Source organism: Protomyctophum parallelum (assembly GCF_964188405.1).
Source record: "Protomyctophum parallelum genome assembly, chromosome: 11".
NCBI lineage: Eukaryota > Metazoa > Chordata > Actinopteri > Myctophiformes > Myctophidae > Protomyctophum > Protomyctophum parallelum.
Genome location: NC_139707.1, coordinates 696359 through 717888, shown reverse-complemented (window position 1 = coordinate 717888; position 21530 = coordinate 696359). Strand labels below are relative to the sequence as shown.

Here is a 21530-nt window from a genome sequence, read left to right as displayed (position 1 = left end):
TTTGGGGGTCCTTGACATGAAAGGTTTTGGTGACCACTGGCCTATAGTATAGCTTATTACATGGCTTGGTTGAATGCTTGATTCTGATTGGTCAATGGCTGAATTCAGCAGGTCTGTTTGTGAGTATATATACAGGTTTAATGTTTGTTTTTAGTTCAGTGTTTGTTTAAAAAACGCCATTAGTGCTAACGCCACTAACCCTAACCCTTGACAACGAAGGGAAAATGTACGTCATCTTGTCCCTAAACACAAACATGAAATGCCATTAACAATAAAGAGAATGTAATGATTGTTTTACATCTCCTATATAATCAACATGAGTTTTGATTACTTTCATATATTAGCGCCCCTCACTTCACACGGGTGTGATTAAGTTCTTACGGAGCGTAAGAAATAAGTTCTTACGTAACCGTAACACAGACCGATGCCTAATCAAAGCCTCGGAGCACCAGCTGCGCCCGCTTGATTTACTGCCGTTTCCAACATGACAGCCACGACGTAAACACACACGCAATGTTCATTTACAGCTGAACAATGTCTATGTTTATTATAATTAAACATGTTTTTGAAAACATTTGAGCGAGAAGCTGGAGTTTAAAGTGTAACAACAACGCATGGTATGATAGTTACACATGGAAGTAATCTGGAAGTATAACATCTTTCATTAACCCATTTTGTTGTTTAAGCATTATGTTATACTTTAGCTATTGAAAAATAGCAGATCTATACAAGCTCATAGCGCGCCACCGCTATGAGCTTGTAGATCTATTTTTTTTAAAGCGTGGAAATGTTTGAATATATATTATTACAGAGTGAACATTTTAACTCTTTGCTTCTGAGGGGTCCCTGGAACAACATATTTTCAGATTGGGGTCGGTGGCCAATTACATATTATTTTGGGGTCCTTGACATGAAATATTGAGCACACAGAAACATAAGGACATTTTTCAAATTTCGACGTCAGGCCAAAATGGGTTAGGAAAAAGAAAAATCACACCCGTGTGAAGTGAGGGGCGCTCTTATCATTCATCATACATCACTTTCCGTGTTCAACCAATCAAATCATCCGGAATGTCATTCCGGCCAATCGCAATGTTGTGTCCTCACCGTTTCCGTCTTCAATCTTTCTGCCCTCACTTTTAGCTTCAATGTTTGCGTTCTGGTCACACTCACCCTGAACAGCTGTTCAGAGGAGGGTCACACTCACCCTGAAAAGCTGTTCATAGGAGGGTTACACTCACCCTGAACAGCTGTTCATAGGAGGGTTACACTCACCCTGAACAGCTGTTCATAGGAGGGTCACACTCACCCTGAAAAGCTGCTCATAGGAGGGTCACACTCACCCTGAACAGCTGTTCAGAGGAGGGTCACACTCACCCTGAACAGCTGTTCATAGGAGGGTCACACTCACCCTGAAAAGCTGCTCATAGGAGGGTCACACTCACCCTGAACAGCTGTTCAGAGGAGGGTCACACTCACCCTGAACAGCTGTTCATAGGAGGGTCACACTCACCCTGAAAAGCTGTTCATAGGAGGGTCACACTCACCCTGAAAAGCTGCTGATAGGAGGGTCACACTCACCCTGAAAAGCTGTTCAGAGGAGGGTCACACTCACCCTGAAAAGCTGCTGATAGGAGGGTCACACTCACCCTGAAAAGCTGTTCAGAGGGTCACACTCACCCTGAAAAGCTGTTCATAGGAGGGTGACTCACCCTGAAAAGCTGCTGATAGGAGGGTCACACTCACCCTGAAAAGCTGTTCATAGGAGGGTCACACTCACCCTGAAAAGCTGCTCATAGGAGGGTCACACTCACCCTGAAAAGCTGCTGATAGGAGGGACTAGCGCCCCTCAAAGAAGGGTCATAGGACATGATAGGAGGGTCAAAGAAGGCGTTCAACAGCATGAAATGTAAATATGTTTTTAATCAACACATCTCAAATATAACAACAGATATATAGTTATATAAGATAACAGCATTGTGACAACAGTGTTGTTTTGGGCAGCACATTTCTGTTTTAGTTTTAGTCAGTCTTTGGAATAAAACATTTGGCGGGCCTTGATGCGGTCGTAATGACTGTTTTTACACCAAATAGCCGATCTACAAGCTCACGCTGCGACACACTGGACAGCTTCTCAAAGTCTTTGTCTCTCAGGGCACGACTCAGGTGGAGAGAAGTGGATTGGGTGGATGTTTATTGGAGGTGCCGTGCCCCGTCGCGGTCCATTTGGTTCCATTTGAACCATCTGGACCCAATGCACATCACACTGTGTGTGTGTGTGTGTGTGTGTGTGTGTGTGTGTGTGTTTGTGTGTGTGTGTGTGTGTGTGTGTTTCCTTGAGGTATATGATTGTTATAGAATATAAATAGAATAGAATACAATAGAAAAGCCAAAAACTAATCTTAAGAAAATAAGAGGGTCTCGACCCACAGGTTGAGAACCACTGTGCTACTTTTACATTTCAACGACCCCAGATGACCCTAATGGTGACCCCAGATGACCCTAACGGTGACCCCATATGACCCTAACGGTGACCCCAGATGACCCTAACGGTGACCCCAGATGACCCCTAACCGTGACCCCAGATGACCCTAACAGTGACTCCATGGAAACCAAAACATATTGATTATGTAAACACCCCCCCCCCCCCCACCACACCTGTTCCTGATTATTACATTATGATACAACACACTGTCTGTCTGTCCTCACAGCCTGTCTGTCTGTCCTCACAGCCTGTCTGTCTGTCCTCACAGCCTGTCTGTCCTCACAGCCCGTCTGTCTGTCTATCCTCACAGCCTGTCTGTCTGTCCTAACAGCCTGTCTGTCTGTCCTCACAGCCTGTCTGTCTGTCCTCACAGCCTGTCTGTGCTCACAGCCCGTCTGTCCTAACAGCCTGTCTGTGCTCACACAGAGACACAGAGGAGTCAGGGTTAACATTGAACCCAGCGTAGAGCGGTTGAGTGAAGGCGGTCTGGACGGTGTACAGGTGAGTCAGAGTGTCCTCTAACACTCTGTAGAAGGACAGAGTCCCGGCGGGACGGTCCAGATACACGGCTACTCTGTTGGAGCCAGAGGGATGGATAGGAAGGTGAGTCACCTTACTATTGTGTCTGACACAGTAATAGTCACCATGCTGACCATCAGCACAGGACAGACACCAGGACCGTTCATTCCCTCCAAGCAGACAGTCCAGACCGTCTCCTTTCCTACTGATGTCTCCGTCAGTCACTCCTATCCTAACCTTTCCACTGAACTGTACCTCACTGTAGCAGCGTTCATCTAGACTCTCTGAACTCAGAACCTGAGGCTTTCTATCAAACCTGTCAGGATGATCAGGATATGAATGACTCTGACCATCCTTTGTCACCTTCCTGTTGTTCTCAGACAGAGAGAGGCGACGGTTTGCTGTGTTTGTGTCCAGAGTGAGACGCTGGAAATCTGATGAGAAAACAACACAGTACACATTAAATACATCCTTCACTGAATGATACGTGCACGTATCTCACACACACACACACACACACACACACACACACACACACACACACACACACACACACACACACACACACACACAGTATCAGATGTACAAGCTCAAAGCGCTGCACGCAGTGATGCGCTGTGAGCTTGTAGATCTGCTATTTTTAAATAGCCAACGTATAAAATATGGATAAAGTGTTTAACCCATCCTCCCATTTTGGGCGGGAACCCCTTTTGGTGTTAGCACTATGTTATGCTTTAGCTATTGAAAAATAGCAGATCTACAAGCTCATAGCGCGCCACCGAGTGGCGCGATACGAGCTTGTAGGTCTGCTATTTTTGAAAAATCGAGAACGACTGACATAGAAACATAGCTTTTTCAGAAAACTGTCAGGATGTCAAAGACCCCTGGAACCCTCCACGGACCCCCTGGAACCCTCCACGGACCCCCTGGAACCCCCCCAGTTCCACAACATGTTGCAACGCAACACGTTGTGAGCTTGAAGATCAGATATTTTCAGCAGATATGGTGTAGAGGGAAAAGGAGGGTCTGAGGATAGATCACAGACAGACAGACAGACAGACAGACAGACAGACAGACAGACAGACAGACAGACAGACAGACAGACAGACAGACAGACAGACAGACAGACAGACAGACAGACAGACAGACAGACAGACAGACAGACAGACAGACAGACAGACTCACGTGTTGTAAGGAGTTGAGGTTCACAGCGTTGAGGTTTAGTCCAGCGTTCTCCTCCATGATTCACACTGTAGGAAGTAGAACAACAATGAATCAAGTCAAAACCTGCTGCTTAATGTCTCACATCGGCCTGTTTTAGTCCCACCAAATATTTACTAAACACATTTTGTCATCATTCTCCCACAGACTCTGTCCAAACATCAGTCGTTGGAAGGGGAGGTCGGACGCGATTTTTATTATTTGTTTAATTCGAAGCGCAGTTGCGTTCAGCTGACTTTGGGACTGGTTTGGGGCGGGAGGGGGGTTTGAATGTAATTATTGACTGTTGGTTTGAGTTTGTTTTCTTGTTTGTTTATTTAATTTAGTAGGGAAAGAGACAGGGAGAGGCGTCATTGTGAAGTGTACCGTTTACCTGTGATTTCGTCAATTACAACTTCCTACATAAAGTGTTCAGAGTAAACCCCACCATCCTGCTGATTTATTCCTTAGTTAATAATTTGCCTTGCTGTGAAGAGGGCGATTGTTACACACTGATACTTCTATCATCTCTATAGATAGATTATAGACATGTTAAATATATCAATACTTCTATCCTCATGTCTTTAGACTATGATGTCATTTAGAACACTGTTTAGATTCAGATGCTGTTCATCATTCTAGTATATCATGGTGAACATCATAACACTCACTGTAAATCACTGTCTGTATAAATCACTGTACATTCAAAATGTTAGAAATAGAACCATGGAACACAGACACCGACTATACTGTATATTAATGTTATAATACAGGGGTGGGCAACAGGTTTATTGACTAACACTAAGACTAGACTAAGACTAGACCATTTCAGATGAGTAAAATAGGTCTAAAACTAAAACGTGTGTTATTCAAAAGACTAAATTGGAATTAGCTGTAAAAATGAACACTGGCCAGGCTACCATATTGCAGCGTTGCAAACGGCATAATATTGCTGCCCTACAGAACAGATGTGAGTCAAGCAAGAACCCTCATGAAACAGAGGTGTTCAGAGAGCAACATCTAGTGGTCTATTGCACCTTTCAATCTGAGATTGTTTTGGGTCCATTTGGTTACAACGGAGCTTGTAATTGGCTATTTTAACCCATTTAGGCCTGACGTCGAAATTAAAAAAAATGTCTTCTAAATTCTGACAGTTTTCTGAAATACCTGTTTCTGTATCAGTGGTGCTCAATATTTCATGTCAAGGACCCCAAAAATTATATGTAACTGGCCGCAGACCCCCATCTGAAAATATGTTGTTCCAGGGACCCCTCCCCCCACACCCCCCAGAAGCAAAAGATTTGAGTAAAAAATGTTCGCGCTGAAAGAATATATATTCAAAGATTTGTGCCACACTTTCATGATTTTTCAAAAATAGCAGACCTCACCGAGTGCCACGCTATGAGCTTGTAGATCTGCTATTTTTCAATAGCTAAAGTGTAACATAATGCTTCAAACACCAAAAGGGGTTCCCGCCCCAAAATGGGTTAAAATTGTCTAAAGGCAACCTTAGGCACCAGTGCCAACATTGGCACAAATACGGAGGGTGATCACTGGCACACTGCGGCATAAGTGTGTGAAAGAGCCTTTTTTGTTTAAAATACTATAACTAACTATTAAAAAAAAGATAGCCAACATATAAAATATGGATAAAGTGTTCAACCCATTCTGAACGGGAACCCCTTTTGGTGTTAGCCATTGAAAAATAGAAGATCTACAAGCTCGTAGCGCGCCACCGAGTGGCGCGCTACGAGATTGTAGGTCTGCTATTTTTGAAAAATCGAAGAACGACTGACATAGAAACATAGCTTTTTCAGAAAACTGTCAGGATGTAGAAGACCCCTGGAACCCCCCCAAGGACCCCCTGGAACAGACAGACAGACAGACAGGATGTAGAAACATTCACCCATTCACACACACATTCATACACCGATGACAGAGGTAAGTAATTACATCTAATTACATTCTACATTAATTAAAACTCAGAACAATAACCCACCTATCTCCCTAGTCAGAGTTCTGCTATATTTCCACCCTCACCCCAGAGGGACACATATTACACATTACATTGCACACTACTGTCGTAGCAAAAACAGCCAATCTACAAGCTCACAACAATGAACAATGTGACGCCTTTTGAGCTTGTGGATCAGCTATTTTTGCTATTATTTGAACTGAAATCCTGAATTATTCTTTTGCTATTTTTGAATTGGAATCCTGAAAAGTAACATTTTTATTTATTCAAATGCATTTAACTTTATGAACCAAATACAAATACATTGGCCATACAAAATAGACATCAAAACAATATTATATCAATGTTCGGATATATATACCTGCGGGCCGCTTTAAGTGATGGTGGGGGCTGCATGTGGCTCCCGGGCCGCCAGTTGGCCCCCCATGTATGTTATATATAACCATGGAACATAGACACTATCTACTGTGTATTAATCTATGTTATATAACCATGGAACACAGACACTATCTACTGTATATTAATCTATGTTATAGAACCATGGAACACAGACACTATCTACTGTATATTAATCTATGTTATAGAACCATGGAACACAGACACTATCTACTGTATATTAATCTATGTTATAGAACCATGGAACATAGACACTATCTACTGTATATTAATCTATGTTATAGAACCATGGAACATAGTCACTATCTACTGTATATTAATCTATGTTATAGATTATAGAACCATGGAACATAGACACTATCTACTGTATATTAATCTATGTTATAGATTATAGAACCATGGAACATAGACACTATCTACTGTATATTAATCTATGTTATAGAACCATGGAACATAGACACTATCTACTGTATATTAATCTATGTTATAGAACCATGGAACATAGTCACTATCTACTGTATATTAAATCTCTGCTAGAATGAACCATGGATCATATGGTAATATGACATGATAATATGGGAAACTGCATTTCTAAAGCGCTTTACATTACAATGTAGTTCACATTCACCCACCGATGGCAGAGGAAAACATGCATGCTCATCGGGAGCTGTTAGGGGTTCAGAGAGTCTTTCTCAAGGACACTTCGACATGTAGCAGCCAGGAGGAGCCGGGAATTTAACCTGGAACCTTTGACGGCCACTCTACACAAGTCTACTCACTTGACAGTCTCCAGGGCAACAGACAGCTTCTTCAGAGCAGAGTCTCCTAAGTGGCTGAAGTTCAAGTCCAGCTGTTTCAGCTGGGAGGAGGGGTTGGAGGTCACAGCTGAAGCCAGAGAAGAACAGCCTTCCTCTGTGACTCCACAGCCTGACAACCTGCAGAGAAATACACATTTAACAAAGTGCTGTGTTGATGTTCACGTAGAGATCCACACAGAGAGAACACACATTCTTTACCCCAGGATCTGCAGTCCACACTGTGGACTCTTCAGTAACGCAGAGAGCTGGAGCAGTTGTGATTCCTGCAGGGAGATGAAACTGAGGTCCAATTCTTTCAGATGGAGAAGATTAGAGCTGAGAGCTGAGAGCAGAACTTCAAATCCTGTCTGTGTGAAGATACAGCCAGCAAGTCTGTAATTACACATGGAATATCTGGACTGAATATCACAGTTTTGGAGTAAAGAGATGGAAAGAGAAGGTAGGCAGGGATAATGTGAAGTAAATCATCATAATCTTAATCTTCCAACATAGGAATTGTGTGTGTGTAAGTGTGTGTGTGCGTGCGTGCCAACATGACTACATACTGTAATCACTGTACCCCATTAGTTCACATAATGATAATCCCCTAGCAGCCATGATGGATCACATATTGTAGTTACTGTACCGTAGCATTGATAATGATAATTCCCTAGCAGCCATGATGGATCACATATTGTAGTTACTGTACCGTAGCATTGATAATGATAATCCCCTAGCAGCCATGATGGATCACATATTGTAGTTACTGTACCGTAGCATTGATAATGATAATCCCCTATCAGCCATGATGGATCACATATTGTAGTTACTGTACCGTAGCATTGTGATGTGAGAGTGTGAACTAGACAACACAAACTCTGACCATATTATTATTCTAATCAGTGGGATACCATGATGTCAACTTTATTAACACTCTTATTATTAAGAATCAAACTATAAATAATCAAACAGAACTAATGTAAATAATAATGTGACCTCAGTATCTCCAGATGACAGTTTGGACTCTTCAAAGCAGCAGTGAGCAGGTCCATGGATGGATCCGTTATGTCATTATAACTGATGTCCAATTCTCTTAGATGTGAAGGATTAGAGCTGAGAGCTGAAGCCACAATCTCACATTCTGCCTTGTTGAGGTTACAGCCAACAAGTCTGTAAATGTAGATGATGTAAAATCAGTGATCATCAACACAGATTAGATCAAATTCATGTTCAATGAAATTAACTATAAAGTGTAATGTAAATGTACCAATGTCTAGTTGGTCAGATATTGACAGGTCATATAAGAACAGTCTAGTTGGTCGGATATTGACAGGTCATATAAGAACAGTCTAGTTGGTCAGATATTGACAGGTCATATAAGAACAGTCTAGTTGGTCAGATATTGACAGGTCATATAAGAACAGTCTAGTTGGTCGGATATTGACAGGTCATATAAGAACAGTCTAGTTTGTCAGATATTGACAGGTCATATAAGAACAGTCTAGTTGGTCGGATATTGACAGGTCATATAAGAACAGTCTAGTTGGTCAGATATTGACAGGTCATATAAGAACAGTCTAGTTGGTCAGATATTGACAGGTCATATAAGAACAGTCTAGTTGGTCAGATATTGACAGGTCATATAAGAACAGGGAACCAGAAAACATCAAAGTGAAAGACAGATAATCTGTATTAACACATTCTGACCTGAGATCAGATTCTAAAAATGTCTTCTACATCCTGACAGTTTTCTGAAAAAGCTATGTTTCTATGTCAGTTGTTCTTCGATTAAAATAGCAGACCTACAAGCTCATAGCGCGCCACTTGGTGGCGCGCTATGAGCTTGTAGGTCTGCTATTTTTCAATAGCTAAAGCATAACATGATGTTTAACCCATTTTGGGCGGGAAACCCTTTTGGTGTTAGCATCATGTCATGCTTTAGCTATTGAAAAATAGCAGATCTACAAGCTCATAGCGCGCCACCGAGTGGCGCGCTATGAGCTTGTAGATCTGCTATTTTTTTAAACTGTCAGGATTTAGAAGACATTTTTTAGAATCTGATCTCAGGTCAAAATGCGTTAAAGAACCACCATTCTTCTGTGTGTTAGAATCTGATCTCAGGTCAGAATGGGTTAAAACACCAAACGGGGTTCCCGCCCAAAATGGTTTAATACTACAGTGTGTAACTTGCATTGATTGATCTATGAATGTTCTTATTTATTCTTTTTACTTTGTTCTCTGTGCGTACACATACACACACACACACACACACACACACACACACACACACACACACACACACACACACACACTTAAAGACCTAATTATTATTATAGTAATTAGGTGTGATGGTAGATTGATTCTAACAGGTTTTCTATCCACATGACTACTAACCGAGCCTTTCTGCTGTTCCTCACAGCTGGGAGTAGTCTGGATCTCGCCCCCCATCCTGCTCCTATAGTGTGGTATTGTTGCAGGTCAAACTCCTCCAGAAGCTCGTCTGACGTCAGCAGTATGAAGGCCAGAGCTGAACACTGGCTCTGAGACAGTTCTGTCTTTGATCTGTCCGCTGACTTCAGGTACTGTTGGATCTCCTGATGTACTGAGAGGTCGTTCATCTCCATCAGACAGTGGAAGATGTTGATGAATCTGTCAGGAGAGAGACTCCCATCTTCCATTTTCATCTCCTTCAGGTTGTTGATGACTCTCTGGATGCTCTCTGGACTGTTCTCTGTGTGACCCAGCAGGCCTCCTAACAGACTCTGGTTGGACTCCAGCGAGAGGCCATGAAGGAAGCGGACAAAGAGGTCCAGGTGGCCGTTCTTACTCTTCAGGGCTTTTTGAAAGGCTCTCTGCAGGAAGTCGTCCAGGGTCATTTCTTCATTCATACTCTTCAGGGTTTCTTCAATGGAATCTTCTTCTCCTCCTCCTCCTCCTCCTCCTCCTCCTCCCCCTCCTCCTCCTCCTCCTCCACCACCACCACCACCACCTCCTCCTCCTCCTCCTCCTCCTTCCATACTCTTCAGGGATTCTTCCATGGCTCTCTGCAGGATGACGTCTTCTTCTTCTTCTTCTCCTCCTCCTCCTCCTCCTTCCATACTCTTCAGGGATTCTTCCATGGCTCTCTGCAGGAAGACGTCTTCTTCTTCTTCTTCTTCTCCTCCTCCTCCTCCTCCTCCTTCCATGGCTCTCTGCAGGAAGACGTCTTCTTCTTCTTCTTCTCCTCCTCCTCCTCCTCCTCCTCCTCCTCCTTCCATGGCTCTCTGCAGGATGACGTCTTCTTCTCCTCCTCCTCCTCCTCCTTCCATACTCTTCAGGGATTCTTCCATGGCTCTCTGCAGGAAGACGTCTTCTTCTTCTTCTTCTCCTCCTCCTCCTCCTCCTCCTCCTCCTTCCATACTCTTCAGGGATTCTTCCATGGCTCTCTGCAGGAAGACGTCTTCGTCGTCTTCTTCGTCTTCTTCGTCTTCTTCTTCTTCTTCTCCTCCCAGGAATGTCTTCAGTACCTTCATGTTCTTCTGTGTGAAACAGTGCATCAGGTAGACTGCAGCCAGGAACTCCTGGATGCTCAGATGAACAAAGCTGTAGATCTTCCTCTGAGATCGAACGGTCTCTTCTTTGAAGATCTCTGTGCACACTCCCGAGTACAGCGTGGCGTGGTTCACATCGAGACCACACTCTTCCAGGTCTTCTTGGTAGAACGTGACGCTGCCTTTCTCCAGATGTACAAACGCCAGCAGGCACAGCATCAGAAGAACATCCCTGTCAGTCTCGCCATACTTCGTCATCATCTTTTTTATCATGAGCGATATGAACTGGCTGAACATCCCGGTCAGGCTCTTGGGCAGCTGTCCTGTCTTGCCTGTCTTCACCAGGTCCTCCACAACGGTAGCGGTCATCCAACAGAAGACTGGGATGTGACACATGATGTGGATGCTCTTTGATGTCTTCACGTGTGAGATGATGGTGCTGGCCAGCTCCTCATCATCACTGAACATCTTCCTGAAGAACTCCTCCTTCTGGGGGTCTGTGAACCCTCGTATTTCTGTCACCATGTCAACGCATTCAGGAGGGATCTGATAGGCTGCTGCAGGTCTGGTGGTTATCCAGAGGAGAGCCGAGGGGAGCAGATTCCTCTTGATGAGGTTCGTCAACAGCAGGCCCACCGATGATGTCACCGTGACATCAGAGACGACGTCATTGTTGTCGAAGGCGTCGGAATCGACGTCAATGTTCTGGAATTTCAGCGGAAACCTGCTTTCATCGAGACCATCGAAGATGAAGCCAACTTTCCAGGCAGCGAGCTGCTCTGCTGTGACCTTCTCTAACGTTGGATGGAAAATATGGATCAGTGAGAGAAGACTGTGCTGCTCATCTCGGACCAAGTTCAGCTCCCGGAATGCGAAGAAAACCAGGAGATTGATGTCTTGGTTCTCCAAACCTCTCGCCCAGTCCAGAGCGAACTTACGCACGGAGAATGTCTTCCCGATGCCAGCGATGCCAATGGTCAGAACTCTGCTGCTGGGTGTGTCTCTGCCAGGGAGGAGGGTCTTAAAGATGGCACGGCACTTGATTATGACGTCATAGATGGTCTTCATGCTGGAGGCGGTCTCAAGCTGCCACACCTCATGTTGCTGATTAACCCCTTCACTCCCTCCCGCTGATAGGTGGAGTTCTGTGTAGATGTCGGAGAGGGAGGAGGACTCTTCAGTGACGTATGCCACATGATCAAGACCGTCGAAAGTGACCTTATAGACCTTTAAATACTCCGGCAGACGGACATCTGATATGAGGAGACAATTAATACATGTTAAACATTATGCTTCATTTACAACTTTACATTGAACAATCCATAGCATTAAAACTACTATGTATATAATTATATCCTACAGAAAATCTAAATTTGTAAAAGAAAAAAAGGAGAAAATTGGCTAAAATAAACAAGATTGGATCGTTTCTTTAGTCTAAATGTATGTGTTTATCATCAGTATTTGGACATTGAGACAGGAATACAACGAGTATATTTAATCTGATGAGTCTGCTGCTATTTAAACATTCCATTCATTGAAATAAAATGTTGGTGTAAAATGTGTCCAGTCTTACTGTGTCCAGGTGTGGTTCGACTGAATGTCTTCTGTCCAGGTGTGTTTCTGAATGTCTCTCTGTGGAGATGAAGACAATAGAATAGATACATATAGATGAAGACAATAGAATATATATATAGATGAAGACAATAGAATAGATACATATAGATGAAGACAATAGAATAGATACATATAGATGAAGACAATAGAATAGATACATATAGATGAAGACAATAGAATATATACATATAGATGAAGACAATAGAATATATACATATAGATACATATATATATGAAGACAATAGAATATATGGATACATATAGATGAAGACAATAGAATATATACATATAGATACATATGTATCTAACGGTTAATTTTCCAGCCGGTTAATTAACGGTTGTTGATTTTTTTACCCCAAATGTAATATGCATAGTATAGGCTACATAATTAAAGTTGGTAGACGAATGGTATAAATGTATTTATGCTCCTTTTTAAAAGACAAACTAAATGTTGTTAAAGCAACATTTAACAATATAAATAAATTGTTGTAGGCTTAATCATCAATAAACAACGCATCACATCTGGACGCATGCATCTGCGCGTCTACAGTACAGAGGTCCGCCGGTTCTATTCCTAAACATAAATAAGTCCAGTCCAGATCTGAGCAGCCTATAGCCTAACTATAAAGCCACTGGACGCATGGGCTAAGCCTTTTTTAATTATTAAGGACGATCAGCATGCATGTCACCGTGTTCTGTTTCTTGACCTTTCGCTGACGAGAAACCCCTCAAACATGGATAGAACATGGCTAACTTGATAGCCGTAAGCCGTGCCAGTGTGGGGAGAACTTTGGGACATTGAGGGGGCAGAAAACGGCGCCCGAGCAGCGCTGTTCATGCAGCCTGGAGTGTGACGAGCTGGGCGGCGCAAATAACAGCAATTTTAGGCATGTGTGCAACATGACAACTGTTTTGTACAGTATTGTACAGTGATAACTACAGTCTCTGTAATGTTTATGTTGTACTATTACTAAAAACAATCTAAAATAAAGGGATTTAAGATCAGAACACGCATTTATTATCATGCAAATTAACCGTAAAGCTGATAAGCATACTCGGATATTTCTTAACGGTCGGCTAACCGGCTAGCCGGTTACCCCCTGACATCGGGTATGGGCTCTGATGATGCAGAGGAGAGAACACGCCCCCAGCGCCCACAGCGGGAATCGAACCCAGGACCTTCTAGCTGTGAGGCGACAACACTACCGACTGTGCCACTGTCCCCCCTCTTGGTTTTATTTTTGATACATTTTAAACTTAATAAACAAATCAGCTCCGTCGTTAAAACTCTCTTCTTCCAATCATCGCCACGGTCAAATCCTACCTCCCCTAAAAACAGCTGGAGATGGTTATCCATGCTTTGATTTCATCAAGAATAGATTATTGCAACTCTTTGTATATTGGCATCGACCAGGCGTCACTCAGGCGTTTACAGCTAGTGCAGAACACAGCTGCCCGCCTTCTCACCGGCACTATAAAATATGTTATAGTGTATATTGTATAGTGTTATAGTATATTGTATAGTGTTACAGTGTTATAGTGTTGTATATATTTATAGGAGGGTTGACATACTGTGAATCAGGAGGTCCAGGTTCGTTACTGAAGTCAGGAACATATCCTTTAGACCAGTCACTCTTCACAGACAGAAGGCTGGGAGTTGGAGACTCTGCTCTGTGGTGGACACTTCTGGAATCATACAGACAGAAATAACAATACATATACAGAGACAGTGAATAATACTACTAGAAATAATACTAAGTAAATAACAGACAGTAATTAGCATAACAGTAGCTTGTATTCCATGTAGTACAAACTGTGCAATGGAATGATTTGCCCAAGGAGAAAAAGACAAGTGCCTCTCTAAACACTTAAAACTTAGGTCAGGATTGAGAAGGTGTTTTTAGAATGGGTTAAAAGGTGTCTGTTGAATTGAGCAATTGTAACAGTTATCTCCTTAACACATTCCGACCAGGATTACTGCATGTTTTTGTGAGGGTACCTACCCTAGGGGACACGGGGAGAACATGTGAGGGTACCAGGGGGGCAGTCAGACAGATATTTTGTGAAGCCACTAAGGAAATCGGGATTTCCTGAAAGTTCATATAATGGCCTGTTGTGGCGCTGTCATTGGGCCCAAAAAAACCCATAGCCCCATAGAAGTCCATGTATATGGGCCCAACTTCACCTAGACTGTATTACCTTAATAAACATGGTCATGAATACTTTCTGATTCCAGTCATTAGTTTAAAGTCTCATTTCTAATGTCATAATATTCATTTTGGAAAATGATGGTCCCATTTATTAAAAGAATGACCATAAAGCCGCCTATGTTCTGAGGGGCGTGGCTACCGTTACAGTCTATGATCGGGATTCCCCGCCCACTTGAGTCAAAATAAAAACCAACTAAGAAGGGGGGAAGTCCCGCCTCGTTGTCTGGGCCAGCCAATGGCCAGCTGGGCCGAAACGGATCTAGAAAGATGGCGACTTACAATACAAGGACTGACAGGCTTCATTTTACGTTCATGTTAGACCCGGGGAACGCTTTGTCCATATTTTTTACAGTCTATGGAGGGTACCTAATGTAGGGGCCACGGGGAGAACATGTGAGAGTACCTAACCTAGGGGACACAGGGAGAACATGTGAGGGTATCTACCCTAGGGGACACGGGGAGAACATGTGATGGTACCTACCCTAGGGGACACGGGGAGAACATGTGAGGGTACCTACCCTAGGGGACACGGGGAGAACATGTGAGGGTATCTACCCTAGGGGACACGGGGAGAACATGTGATGGTACCTACCCTAGGGGACACGGGGAGAACATGTGAGGGTACCTACCCTAGGGGACACAGGGAGAACATGTGAGGGTACCTACCCTAGGGGACACAGGGAGAACATGTGAGGGTACCTACCCTAGGGGACACTGGGAGAACATGTGAGGGTACTATACCCTAGGGGAAACGGGGAGAACATACAAACTCCACACAGAAAGGCCCTTTCGCCAACCCCGCCTCGGGTATGGGCTCTGATGACGCAGAGGAGAGAACACGCCCCCAGCGCCCACAGCGGGAATCGAACCCAGGACCTTCTAGCTGTGAGGCGACAACACTACCGACTGTGCCACTGTCCCCCCTCTTGGTTTTATTTTTGATAAAGATTTTAAACTTAATAAACAAATCAGCTCCGTCGTTCAAACTCTCTTCTTGCAATCATCGCCACGGTCAAATCCTACCTCCCCTAAAAACAGCTGGAGATGGTTATCCATGCTTTGATTTCATCAAGAATAGATTATTGCAACTCTTTGTATATTGTGAGGGTACCTACCCTAGGGGACACGGGGAGAACATGTGAGGGTACCTACCCTAGGGGACACGGGGAGAACATGTGAGGGTAACTACCCTAGGGGACACGGGGAGAACATGTGAGGGTACCTACCCTAGGGGACACGGGGAGAACATGTGAGGGTACCTACCCTTGGGGACACGGGGAGAACATGTGAGGGTACCTAACCTAGGGGAAACGGGGAGAACATGTGAGGGTACCTACCCTAGGGGACACGGGGAGAACATGTGAGGGTACCTAACCTAGGGGAAACGGGGAGAACATGTGAGGGTACCTACCCTAGGGGACACAGGGAGAATATGTGAGGGTACCTACCCTAGTGGACACGGGGGGGACATGTGAGGGTACCTACCCTAGGGGACACAGGGAGAACATGTGAGGGTACCTACCCTAGGGGACACGGGGAGAACATGTGAGGGTACCTACCCTAGGGGACACGGGGAGAACATGTGAGGGTACTATACCCTAGGGGACACTGGGAGAACATGTGAGGGTACTATACCCTAGGGGACACTGGGAGAACATGTGAGGGTACCTACCCTAGGGGACACGGGGAGAACATGTGAGGGTACCTACCCTAGGGGACACTGGGAGAACATGTGAGGGTACTATACCCTAGGGGAAACAGGGAGAACATACAAACTCCACACAGAAAGGCCCTTTCGCCAACCCCGCCTCGGGTATGGGCTCTGATGACGCAGAGGAGAGAACACGCCCCCAGCGCCCACAGCGGGAATCGAACCCAGGACCTTCTAGCTGTGAGGCGACAACACTACCGACTGTGCCACTGTCCCCCCTCTTGGTTTGATTTTTGATACATTTTAAACTTAATAAACAAATCAGCTCCGTCGTTAAAACTATCTTCTTCCAATCATCGCCACGGTCAAATCCTACCTCCCCTAAAAACAGCTGGAGATGGTTATCCATGCTTTGATTTCATCAAGAATAGATTATTGCAACTCTTTGTATATTGGCATCGACCAGGTGTCACTCAGGCGTTTACAGCTAGTGCAGAACACAGCTGCCCGCCTTCTCACCGGCACTATAAAATATGTTATAGTGTATATTGTATAGTGTTATAGTGTTGTATATATTTATAGGAGGGTTGACATACTGTGAATCAGGAGGTCCAGGTTCGTTACTGAAGTCAGGAACATATCCTTTAGACCAGTCACTCTTCACAGACAGAAGGCTGGGAGTTGGAGACTCTGCTCTGTGGTGGACACTTCTGGAATCATACAGACAGAAATAACAATACATATACAGAGACAGTGAATAATACTACTAGAAATAATACTAAGTAAATAACAGACAGTAATTAGCATAACAGTAGCTTGTATTCCATGTAGTACAAACTGTGCAATGGAATGATTTGCCCAAGGAGAAAAAGACAAGTGCCTCTCTAAACACTTAAAACTTATGTCAGGATTGAGAAGGTGTTTTTAGAATGGGTTAAAAGGTGTCTGTTGAATTGAGCAATTGTAACAGTTATCTCCTTAACACATTCCGACCAGGATTACTGCATGTTTTTGTGAGGGTACCTACCCTAGGGGACACGGGGAGAACATGTGAGGGTACCTACCCTAGGGGACACGGGGAGAACATGTGAGGGTATCTACCCTAGGGGACACGGGGAGAACATGTGATGGTACCTACCCTAGGGGACACGGGGAGAACATGTGAGGGTACTATACCCTAGGGGACACTGGGAGAACATGTGAGGGTACCTACCCTAGGGGACACGGGGAGAACATGTGAGGGTACCTACCCTAGGGGACACTGGGAGAACATGTGAGGGTACTATACCCTAAGGGAAACGGGGAGAACATACAAACTCCACACAGAAAGGCCCTTTCGCCAACCCCGCCTCGGGTATGGGCTCTGATGACGCAGAGGAGAGAACACGCCGCCAGCGCCCACAGCGGGAATCGAACCCAGGACCTTCTAGCTGTGAGGCGACAACACTACCGACTGTGCCACTGTCCCCCCTCTTGGTTTTATTTTTGATAAAGATTTTAAACTTAATAAACAAATCAGCTCCGTCGTTAAAACTCTCTTCTTCCAATCATCGCCACGGTCAAATCCTACCTCCCCTAAAAACAGCTGGAGATGGTTATCCATGCTTTGATTTCATCAAGAATAGATTATTGCAACTCTTTGTATATTGGCATCGACCAGGCGTCACTCAGGCGTTTACAGCTAGTGCAGAACACAGCTGCCCGCCTTCTCACCGGCACTATAAAATATTTTATACTGTATATTGTATAGTGTTATAGTGTTATAGTGTTGTATATATTTATAGGAGGGTTGACATACTGTGAATCAGGAGGTCCAGGTTCGTTACTGAAGTCAGGAACAAATCCTTTAGACCAGTCACTCTTCACAGACAGAAGGCTGGGAGTTGGAGACTCTGCTCTGTGGTGGACACTTCTGGAATCATACAGACAGAAATAACAATACATAAACAGAGACAGTGAATAATACTACTAGAAATAATACTAAGTAAATAACAGACAGTAATTAGCATAACAGTAGCTTGTATTCCATGTAGTACAAACGGTGCAATGGAATGATTTGCCCAAGGAGATAAAGACAAGTGCCTCTCTAAACACTTAAAACTTAGGTCAGGATTGAGAAGGTGTTTTTAGAATGGGTTAAAAGGTGTCTGTTGAATTGAGCAATTGTAACAGTTATCTCCTTAACACATTCCGACCAGGATTACTGCATGTTTTTGTGAGGGCACCTACCCTAGGGGACACGGGGAGAACATGTGAGGGTACCTACCCTAAGGGACACGGGGAGAACATGTGAGGGTACCTACCCTAGGGGACACGGGGAGAACATGTGAGGGTACCTACCCTAGGGGACACGGGGAGAACATGTGAGGGTACCTACCCTAGGGGACACGGGGAGAACATGTGAGGGTACCTACCCTAGGGGACACGGGGAGAACATGTGAGGGTACTATACCCTAGGCCTAGGGGACACTGGGAGAACATGTGAGGGTACCTACCCTAGGGGACACGGGGAGAACATGTGAGGGTACCTACCCTAGGGGACACGGGGAGAACATGTGAGCATATACCTACCCTAGGGGAAACGGGGAGAACATACAAACTCCACACAGAAAGGCCCTTTCGCCAACCCCGCCTCGGGTATGGGCTCTGATGACGCAGAGAACACGCCCCCAGCGCCCACAGCGGGAATCGAACCCAGGACCTTCTAGCTGTGAGGCGACAACACTACCGACTGTGCCACTGTCCCCCATCTTGGTTTTATTTTTTATAAAGATTTTAAACTTAATAAACAAAATCAGCTCCGTCGTTAAAACTCTCTTCTTCCAATCATCGCCACGGTCAAATCCTACCTCCCCTAAAAACAGCTGGAGATGGTTATCCATGCTTTGATTTCATCAAGAAAAAATGATTGCAACTCTTTGTATATTGGCATCGACCAGGCGTCACTCAGGCGTTTACAGCTAGTGCAGAACACAGCTGCCCGCCTTCTCACCGGCACTATAAAATATGTTATAGTGTATATTGTATAGTGTTATAGTATATTGTATAGTGTTACAGTGTTATAGTGTTGTATATATTTATAGGAGGGTTGACATACTGTGAATCAGGAGGTCCAGGTTCGTTACTGAAGTCAGGAACATATCCTTTAGACCAGTCACTCTTCACAGACAGAAGGCTGGGAGTTGGAGACTCTGCTCTGTGGTGGACACTTCTGGAATCATACAGACAGAAATAACAATACATATACAGAGACAGTGAATAATACTACTAGAAATAATACTAAGTAAATAACAGACAGTAATTAGCATAACAGTAGCTTGTATTCCATGTAGTACAAACTGTGCAATGGAATGATTTGCCCAAGGAGAAAAAGACAAGTGCCTCTCTAAACACTTAAAACTTAGGTCAGGATTGAGAAGGTGTTTTTAGAATGGGTTAAAAGGTGTCTGTTGAATTGAGCAATTGTAACAGTTATCTCCTTAACACATTCCGACCAGGATTACTGCATGTTTTTGTGAGGGTACCTACCCTAGGGGACACGGGGAGAACATGTGAGGGTACCTACCCTAGGGGACACGGGGAGAACATGTGAGGGTATCTACCCTAGGGGACACGGGGAGAACATGTGATGGTACCTACCCTAGGGGACACGGGGAGAACATGTGAGGGTACTATACCCTAGGGGACACTGGGAGAACATGTGAGGGTACCTACCCTAGGGGACACGGGGAGAACATGTGAGGGTACCTACCCTAGGGGACACTGGGAGAACATGTGAGGGTACTATACCCTAGGGGAAACGGGGAGAACATACAAACTCCACACAGAAAGGCCCTTTCGCCAACCCCGCCTCGGGTATGGGCTCTGATGACGCAGAGGAGAGAACACGCCGCCAGCGCCCACAGCGGGAATCGAACCCAGGACCTTCTAGCTGTGAGGCGACAACACTACCGACTGTGCCACTGTCCCCCCTCTTGGTTTTATTTTTGATAAAGATTTTAAACTTAATAAACAAATCAGCTCCGTCGTTAAAACTCTCTTCTTCCAATCATCGCCACGGTCAAATCCTACCTCCCCTAAAAACAGCTGGAGATGGTTATCCATGCTTTGATTTCATCAAGAAAAAATGATTGCAACTCTTTGTATATTGGCATCGACCAGGCGTCACTCAGGCGTTTACAGCTAGTGCAGAACACAGCTGCCCGCCTTCTCACCGGCACTATAAAACGTGAACACATTATTCTATTTTTGCCCCTCCCCATTAGATCTGCTCAGATAGATGCTTTAGAAATAAAGTTTGTTTTGATTTGACTTGGAGTACACAATTCAGACACCAGATGGAGTTCATGTTCCAACCTTTGATCAGTAGAGTGGTGTCCATCTTTGAAGTCAATAAGTCCATGCATGGACGAGTCACTCTTCATGGAGACACAGCTGGGTACAGGAGAGACTGCTCTGTGATGATCAACCCTGTTACAAAGAGAGGATCAACAGGATTTATAGACAATCATATCAGGCTTGGCAATTTCATAGTCTAGGAAGTTCTACTCAAACGTGATTATTCTTAGTTGAAAACAAACAAAAAGCTTATAAAGTTAAACCTAAACATTCAGCTGTAAACATTGACCACAGCTATTTCAGTTATATAAGTAATTTTTTTACCACCATCCGACCATAATATCCTTTAGCTCCCTGGGTGTGTTAAGTTCTAACATCCACCCATTTCCTAGAAATCTTGGTTTTATTTTTACTTAAAAGAAAAAAATTATCCCACGATTTTCACCCGGTGTCAATTATCTAATGTAATCCTGGGCACTACACTTCCTCTGCCAACCTGGGAGAGCAACGGACTGACCGCATGCTTCCTTCTATGCATGAGGAGTCCAAGCTGCTTCTTTTCACCTGACAGGGGAGAGTTTCCCCGGTCGGACATAGAGCGTGGAAAGAACACGTTATTCGGACAAGTTCCTTTCACCTCCATCAGGCCCCCCTGAATGGCTAGGGGGAGGTAGTTTAGAGACCAGGATTACTGCATGTTTTTTGTGAGGGTACCTACCCTAGGGGACACGGGGAGAACATGTGAGGGTACCTACCCTAGGGGACACGGGGAGAACATGTGAGGGTACCTACCCTAGGGGACACGGGGAGAACAT

At 44.3% G+C, this 21530-nt stretch overlaps 1 protein-coding gene across 1 annotated transcript; it reads right to left on the bottom strand.

The window, feature by feature from the left end:
* Window positions 1–1909: 1909 nt before the first annotated feature.
* LOC310866417 (NACHT, LRR and PYD domains-containing protein 3-like) lies at window positions 1910–20941 on the bottom strand. The gene is made up of 9 exons (XM_083776021.1): window positions 20734–20941; window positions 12476–12534; window positions 10773–12155; window positions 9767–10307; window positions 8369–8542; window positions 7592–7765; window positions 7355–7510; window positions 4214–4254; window positions 1910–3438 (listed from the first exon to the last, which is right to left on the bottom strand). Exons 1-9 carry the CDS (start codon window positions 20799–20801, stop codon window positions 2870–2872), a joined length of 3165 nt encoding a protein of 1054 aa, XP_083632147.1. The 5' UTR covers window positions 20802–20941; the 3' UTR covers window positions 1910–2869.
* Between the last annotated feature and the right edge of the window lie 589 nt (window positions 20942–21530).

What these genes read in the sequence shown, in the direction of transcription:
- LOC310866417 (XM_083776021.1), bottom strand. Translation starts at nt 20,801, where the DNA reads ATGAAGAGTGACTCGTCCATGCATGGACTTATTGACTTCAAAGATGGA. An exon ending in CACCACTCTACTGATCAAAG is followed by an intron (nt 12,535 to 20,733) that starts GTTGGAACATGA and finishes TCATCTCCACAG; the next exon opens with AGAGACATTCAGAAACACAC. An exon ending in TCGAACCACACCTGGACACA is followed by an intron (nt 12,156 to 12,475) that starts GTAAGACTGGAC and finishes TCCTCATATCAG; the next exon opens with ATGTCCGTCTGCCGGAGTAT.